At 41.5% G+C, this 8,383-nt stretch overlaps 1 protein-coding gene across 1 annotated transcript in view; it reads left to right on the top strand.

Annotated features, from left to right (window-relative positions):
- The window catches only part of GPR161 (G protein-coupled receptor 161), a 21,640-nt gene extending 13,564 nt beyond the window's left edge, over nucleotides 1-8,076 (top strand). The window contains exons 5-6 of the mRNA XM_032783079.2: nucleotides 2,513-2,632; nucleotides 5,530-8,076. Coding sequence (XP_032638970.2) covers nucleotides 2,513-2,632; nucleotides 5,530-5,777 — 368 coding nt within the window. The 3' untranslated portion in view covers nucleotides 5,778-8,076. The remainder of the gene's footprint in view (nucleotides 1-2,512; nucleotides 2,633-5,529) is intronic.
- The last annotated feature ends 307 nt before the right edge of the window (nucleotides 8,077-8,383 follow it).

Raw genomic sequence — 8,383 nt, forward strand, 5'->3', positions numbered from 1 at the left:
GTAATCCGATATGTTAATATCGAATTTAGCGCTACTCCTCTCGTCGGGGTGGAGTACAGAAATCGATTTAAAGAGCCCTTTATATCGATATAAAGGGCGTTGTAGTGTGGACGGGTACAGCGTTAAATCGATTTAACGCTCTTTAAATCGATTTAAACACGTAGTGTAGACCAGGCCGGAGAGTGGGAGAAGATGGCTGGCAAGATGGGATTTTTCATGAAGGCAACACTACTCCACTAATTCTGTAGGTGAATTGTTAGCTTATGCGCAGCTATAGGTGATAAAGGATAATGGAAAACTCTTCTCTTTATAGCATCCTGTGTTGTCATCCTTGAAGAAAGGCATTCAGAGGCTTTCACAGCTGATCAAATCAAAGATATAAGTTGTTAGGAGCCCCAACATTTAGGGAATTTGAATTGAGAACTGTCCCACTTCACTGAACATCCTGAATGACAGAAGATCGGCTTTTCAGATAGTACAAGCCAAAGGAATTGTATACAGAGAAAAGATCAAGGGATGCCCATTACAGATCAAGTATTTAATGAGGCAGACAATATAGGATCGCCAATATCCAGCCAAAGCACTGTCTTAGCATCACTTAAAGACAGGGATCCACTTCTGGGCAAGAATTAAGGCCAATTTCCTTACTCAATGTAGTTTTTAAAATATATGCTAAAATATTGTCTCAAGGACTAGAGTGTCCTTTTCCTAATTTTACCCATCCATTGCAGGCTGGCTGGGTTTCCAAGGAGTAGGGCTTTCATCTTGTACCATTGACGTCAATACCCCAGATGATCCACAGAACATTAAAAGTATCCCGCTCATTTAATATGGTCTATGAGGAAGGTAGATCACTCTCTCATTACTAAGTATTTGGAGAAGGCATTTGATAGTGTGGAATGGAAATATTTATATATCACAGTTCAATTCTGGACCATCCTTCGTTTTAAAAAAAAATAGGTTTGCTAAATAAATCATTGGTAAAGGTCAGGTATATAATATGTGACAGTGGCTTGTATCATGGAACTCATCATGGATGTGTGTTGTCACCTTTGCTATAAATTGGTCCTGGACCCTCTGGCTATTGGTATAAGAATAAATCCAGGGATCAAATGAACTCATGTGGGTGGAGAGGGCACACAGCTATGGTCTGCAGAGGGTGTAATCTGACCAATGAATGATTTGGGACAAGCTACAAAGCATTGAATGGCTGTTGTAGGAAGCTTTTGATCCATCGTCAGAGTACAAAAGTGTTTGGACAAAAGTAAAGTGTCACAAGCATGCAGGGGAGCACTGACACAGCATGTTCCCCTAGTGCTCCCTGAGGCGGCCTGCCTGCTTCTATGCTAGGGAGGCAGAATGCCTCTTTGACTGTCATAGGGTATGCCTACACTGCAGTTAAAAATCCGTGGCTGGCCCATGCCAGCTGACTGTGGCTCATGGGGCTTGGGCTAAGGGGCTCTTTAACTGCAGGGTGGACATTCAGGGCTCTAGAATCCTGTATGGTGGCAAGGTCCCAGAGCTCAGGCTGCAGCCCAAGCCCAAATGTCTACGCTGCAGTTAAGCAGCCCTTCAGACTGTGCCCCATGATACTGAGTCAGCTGGCACAGGTCAGCCATGGATGTCTAATTGCAGTGAAGACATACTCTTAGTGTCTGTACTCAGCCACAACTGCACTGGAGTGAGGAGCCAGGCCACAATTTGGCTCTACATGTGATAGCATGGCAGATGTTGAGTTTAGTGTTCTCCACACAGTGACAGGTAAACTTTATTTTATACCTAAATAATATGGAGGAAACGCAGGTAAATGAAATAGTGTTCATGAGATCAATACCCATAAAGTGCTAGAATGACTCAGCAGAAAAAAATACAGGATCAGTCAGCCAGTGTTCTCCTTAAGGAATAATGTTTGTGACAAGAAAGCAAAATTAGTTAACAAAGGTAAAATAGAGAGATCAGAACATTCCCCAGCTTGGCCTGCCATCCATTCTGAGTACGGAATCTGATCTTCCGATAGGCATACCCCACTGTTTATCTCCCAAGCAGCTAGTTTGTAAGGGCTTGTCCACACTTGACAATTAATTCAGGTAGCGTGTGAATGTAAAAGGCAATAGCTGTTCCAGAAGAACTTCATGCGTGGACAGGTGCCTATTTAGTTTGATCCACTTTCGAAGAATAAGTGTGCCCACCTATGGCGTTATTCAGAAATAGTTATTTTGGAGTAGCTGTTGTTGAATAATGCAATCTGTAGACAATCCTTCTCTTGCTCAGGAGAAGCAGGGAACTGTCCTCAAATTAACCTCCGGTTAGCTGAAGACCAGGTAATAACTTGCCCCTGGCCCTGTCTGAAATCCCATCACAGTTAAATGCAGAGTGATAATGCATCAGCACATTTTAGGCAATTATTGAAGAGAGGCGCTCAAGTCTATGAACTCAAAAGTTCATTTCCCCCGATAATTTTAGGTTTGTCTGCTCAGGTCATTATTATTTCCAAACATTTTCTGCATTTCAGGGACAGATGTGATGCTGCTTGAGGATTATAGTTCGGATGGAGTTCACCACCCACATTGCGTTTATCCCTATCGACGGAGGAGTTCGGTGACATTCGAAGACGAAGTGGAGCAAATCAAAGGTGTGTTTAGGGTGGATACTGTAATGCTGCTCACCTGGGATGACCCCCCTGCACCTTCATGATGGCTGCCGAGCATAGCTGTCCCCTTCTTTAACCTTAGAACACAGAGGACAAGTATCACTCCTGGCTCTTCATCCTTCCCCTTCTGATAGGTGCTCTGACTCTTCCCTTCTGCTGATTCCTCCACAACCTTCTTGAGAGGCCTCAACTTCTGCTCACCCCATTCTTTAATGCTGGGTCACTCATTTTCACTACTGTTGCCTGCTCTGACTTCCCACTAGTTACCTCATTGACCGTGTGGACACACGCTCCCATGCCATCTGAGCTGCTTCTGCCTTCTGTTTTCCATCCTGATGCTGCTCGTTGGTAGGTGGGTGGATGGGAGGGAAATGCATGTTTTCTGGAACCAGGGAGGTGAGGCTGGACAGGACTCACTTGCAGGGTATATTTTACAACTGTCTTTCTGCCATCCATCCACTTCCTTTTAAGATCTGCTCTTTCTTTTCTTCTTATTCAGGTAGGCACGACGTGAAATCCCTGACAGATGTGTGGTTTGATTTAACGGTATCTGCTCTTGCACCACACCTTAGCAAACCAATGTAGGGGACAATAGAGAGCTCTTCAGAACTGTATGAAATTCTTATGGGAATACTAGGCAGCTTGGGATGTACCAGTAAGCCAAAGTGCTGCATAACATATTTCTGCTAAAGCCCGCGTTATCTTTGTTAATTGAAACCAAAGGCCTACACGAGGAGTACAGCATTTCAAAGATGAGCCTGGATTCTCTGCACAGCTAAGGCCACTTTGCAGTGTATAAGCCTTCAACTGCCTGGAGACAGTCGGTGGAGAATTTCCCCTGTGTTGGAGAACTCATCATTTGCAGAAAGCTGGCAAAGCCAGCCAGCTCTGCCAACCCTTGTGCTGTCAGCACAAAGGGATGGAGAGAGTGTCATGGGTGGAACACAGATGGGGAGGAGGCGTGGCAGAATGGAGCAGAGGGATAACCCATGCTTCATTGTGTAAGGTCCTTGGATGACCTTACCCCAGTGTTGACCTTATCCCAGGCTTCCCCTGTGTAGCACTAGCGTGCTCTGTGGTCAGGCGTGTGTGCACTTACTCCCTCCCCGCCCCCCCAGCACTATGACAAAACCATTGGCGATCATAGATAATAGCAGTTTCCAGTTCAAAATATGAGTAACCCTTGATTTGGGGGTACACTATTTTTTATTCAGGGATAGCCAGCGCCCTGGATAGAAGAGCTTAATAACAGACCTTCCTTCTGATAGGTAGTTTCAGTCTAGATTGAAGATCAGAAACTGGGCTTCCCTACATGAACCTCATTCATGCAGGGACAATAGCCTTATGTGACTGCCTTTCTTTGGGTTTCATCCATTTACGTTGTCTACTACTCCCTATTGGATTTTTTCCCCTCTCTTCCCCACAATGACTCTACCACCTTGATGTTTTTCTGCCCTCCCAGGCTTTTATTTTCTCCATATACTGCCTGCCTCCTGTCTCTCCTGTCCATTACCTGGCTGTGTGACTTTAAATTCTTTAAACTGAAAGAATGTATTTCTCTCCATTTATGCTGTTTGTTTGCTCCTTGGATTTGTCTCAGCTGGGACAGGGAAACTAGACAAATCGGTTTCACTTTGTTTTCTAGTTAGGCGCACGTGTTGGTTCTCAATACTAGCAACATGTTGCTGGGACTGGCTTTAGAACACTGCAGGGTTGATTTAATCTGAGCAGATCCTCTTTAATTTGGGCTAATAACTAGGAGGCCAATTGCAAGTGATTGAATTACTAAATCATAAGTGAATGAGGACAATATAAAAACAGCCACAGTGCATCACACAGTGTACTTGTTATTACTTTTGATTTTATTATTAGCATTAATATTTGAGACTCTACAGCACACACATACTGGAGTATATTTAGCCAAAAATAATGCAGTCTAATATGAAGGCTTTTCTGAAGCATCTTCTGTAAATCGTCTTAGCAAAATTCCACTCACACATTCACCCCAGGGTGAGTTGGTTTGGGGTCTTGTTTGACAATTATCATTACTTTTTCACTCTCCGCCCCATAATGAGAAAAGGTAGCCAAGTAGCTTTTGTGTGTTGCCTCACAGACATTTATAGCAATTCTGCAAGGCTGTTTAAATGGATTCCTGAGAGGTAGGTGGAGGCTACCAGTTTTTTGTGCAGCTCAGTGACGTGTAGAAGAGGGAGGTTCTGCTGTATATACAAAGTTTGGTGTTCACCAAGTTTAAAACATACCATCAGCTATGTGACTTCTTGTCTTGTCCCCCTTTTTATGTAAACGAAATGTAAAATTTTGGTCTAAACTAAACTGAGAATCCCCTTGTGTGCAAAACAAATGGCTAGCGTACAAAGGGCTAGGAATTGGGACTCATGAGTTTTATTCCTGGCTCTGCCACTTATTTTTTTCCCACGGTCACGTAATTTCCATAGGACCTAATTCTGTGCCAGATGTAATAAGTGGAAGTTTTGCGCTTTGGCAGGATCAGGCCAATAACCTTTTCTGTGCCTATGTCCCAATCTAGCAAAGTGTTTAGCATGTAGTCCCATGTAAGCATGTGGGTAATACATTTGACACCAGGTTAAGCATGCGCTTAAATGCTTTGCTTCATCAGTCCTTAGTTTTCCCATCTGTAATTTGGGGATAATTTCCCTACCTGACATCATGATATTGTGAAGATTAGTGTTCATAGTGTGCTTTGAGATCCTTAAACAAAACATGCTGTGGAAGCATAAGTACTATTAATAGCAATAGTAATCATTTGTAGAAGACATGATCACACATTTGCCCTCAGATGTTTGCACAGCCATGGTATGTTATTGTTAATTGTTCTGTCTTAAATTTTTTTTCTTTAGAAGCTGCAAAGAATTCCATTCTCCATGTAAAAGCTGAAGTCCATAAATCATTGGACAGTTATGCATCCAGTTTAGCCAAAGCTATTGAAGCTGATGTGAAAATCAGCTTGTTTGGAGAAGATGCTTTACCAGGATCTTTGTTTCCTTTGCGGACTGTACCAGGCGGCAATGTGGGTGCACGGCGTGGTGGCAGAGCCCAGGCTGGCCAAAGACTTCAGCTTCAAAGCATCGATGAAGGGAATATTTGACAAGAGCACTGAACTAGAAGAAACCACTAAGTAGGACCCGGTATAGTAATAATTATTTTAAAAGAAGCAGAGTATTCAGAATGGCTTAACTTCAGTATTTTAGTCAAGAACACTTGAAAATACCTGAATACTTGTCTTTAAATACATACATCTACATTTTAGAACAGTATTTACTTCCTGTTCAGGATACTGTAGATGTGTTTGTGTGATGTTTTAATCCATTATACAGCACTGGTCCATCAGATCAAGTATCCTTCAGTGGCCAATTTGTGATATTTCATAGGAAAGCAAAACAAACAAACAAAAAACCCCATGCAGCATTATACATGGTGTTGCAGAGATTTTTTTTCCTGACCCGTGGGGCTATCAGTGTAATCCCTAAAAGAGGAGAATTGATGGCTCTACTTACTGGGAACTTTAAACACAGTGTTATTTTGGAGAACTGTAAAAAAATGACAGGAGCATGTATTTAACTAAAGCACAAAATCTGAGCCTAGTTTTCAGATTTCCAGGATCCCTTTCATCCAAATTACTGTCCTGCTCACCTTTGGTTGTGGATTATATTTTGGACTGTTCAGTTGTAGGAATACTAAAAATGAGGCCATATTTATTCCTTTTATTCCACTGGACAAATGTTTTACTGCAGAGAGCAGATGCATCATTCTCACATGTATAATGGGTAGAGGCAGACAAGCACTGGAAAGATGGCAGAAAGAAATGGTTTTAGAAGATGGACATGCGATTTTGTTTGGGGTTTTTTAGTTCTCAATAAGAATTACGATTTGCTTTCCTTGTTTTGTTTTTACTTAGAGGCATTGTACAGCCACTGAGATTAAAAAGGATGAGATAGAACATAAATACTGTATTGCCACTTAATATTGACGTTATACAGGATTCATCCTTTAGACATAGAAAAGCTTTGTGAGTTGGATTTTTACAAGGGAGTATGTCTTTTTGTGTTGTTAAAGCAATAGCTACCTCAGTGCAAGTATTTCTTGGAGTTTAACTTGTTAAATCTTAAAATAACAATATTTAGCACTTATATAGCACTTTTCGTGTTCCAAGCGCTGTACAAACATGAATTAATCCTTACAGCTCACTAGCACCAAGAGGCAGGTAGGTGGGTAAGCAGTATCATCCCCATTTTTGCTGAAGCATTAAAGTGAAAGGCCAAGTTTGTCCAGAAGTTCTCACTCATTTTGTGTGACTCAGTTTTTGAGTGCCCACGTGGTAGCTGCAGGTGCTCAAAACCTCTGAAAATCAGGGACAAGGCATTACAGTTTGGGCACTTAAATCCTGGGAATTACAGAGCTCTTGTGACAATTTGGCTGTGTGTGACTTACCCAAAGCCATAGACAGAATATCAGAGGGTAAAATCTCGATTTCATGAAACTCAATCCCATTCTTAAACCACTAGATCACCTCTTTCTCTGGCCCCAGTTCAACAAAGCATTCAAGCACATGCGTAAATCCATCCCTATTCAGCAATGCTCATAAGCTCATGCCTAATTTAATTACTTGCTTATGTCCCATTGAAATCAATGGGAATTAAGTTTATGCTTGAAATTAAACATGTGATTTGTTGAATAAAGATGGACTGTTGACTTGAGATCTCTACAATCCATGAAATGGGGTGTTTTGCATAGTTACAAAATATTCAGGAATGAAATCGTTAATAACAATGGATTCTGAGGAGCTGATGGCCTGAAAAGTGCCTAGCAATCCCAGTCACTCATTCATTTTACTTTATTTAATTTTTCAATGTATCAAAAGGAATCTTTTGACACCTCTGGGCACATGTCCGAGAATCTGTAATCCCATCAATTGCCAGGAAATGCCCTGCACCGAGGTCATTATTGCCATTGTAAGATGAATATGCAGGGAGAAAGCGAGGCCACTGGATTTCTTTTCATAGGTGATGCTGTTTTAATTGCTATCTATATGAACACACACATGGTATAATAGCCCATCCGATTGTTAGAAACACTTTCTTAATGTTCCACTTATTTTGTAACCCTTGAAAAACAAGTTGACCAAAATGCCATTAAGGGAAAAGGGAACAAGGAGACTGAATTAAAGGGGCAACCACAGGATACTTTGGATGGATTGCGTTCACTCATATTTACCATTAGGTTGCGTTGAAGTAATTGTCAAGATTTTGGGTCAAAGGCATAAGCATGGTGGGAAAAACCCCAAGCACGGATGAAAGCACAAAATAGTTAGCATTCCATAAAGAGCACCTTATCCACCAAGACACTGACCGAAATTCAGCCCCGCCGAAGGTCTGAGGAGTTGCACCTGCTTACACCAGGGTTGAATTTGGCTCAATATGTTAATTTCACTAACCTATATTATTAGTAATATATTTACTAAATAATTTATGTACTAAACGAAACACATCTTACACCCTCCCCATAGTGCTGTTGTTGATATCAGTGTTTTCTAGTTTGAGGTGTTGTTAGAGAAATAACTAATTAAGAAACACACACATTTTACAAAGTTGTTTACAAAGTACAAGGGAATGCATTGTTTCTAGACAGTGAAGGTGAGCAGTTTAGTTTAATTCTTCAACCTGAGAGAAGTGCCCCTTCTTTAATTCTTTAATT

The sequence above is a fragment of the Chelonoidis abingdonii genome, chromosome 1 (genome assembly GCF_003597395.2).
Source record: "Chelonoidis abingdonii isolate Lonesome George chromosome 1, CheloAbing_2.0, whole genome shotgun sequence".
NCBI classification, from domain to species: domain Eukaryota; kingdom Metazoa; phylum Chordata; order Testudines; family Testudinidae; genus Chelonoidis; species Chelonoidis abingdonii.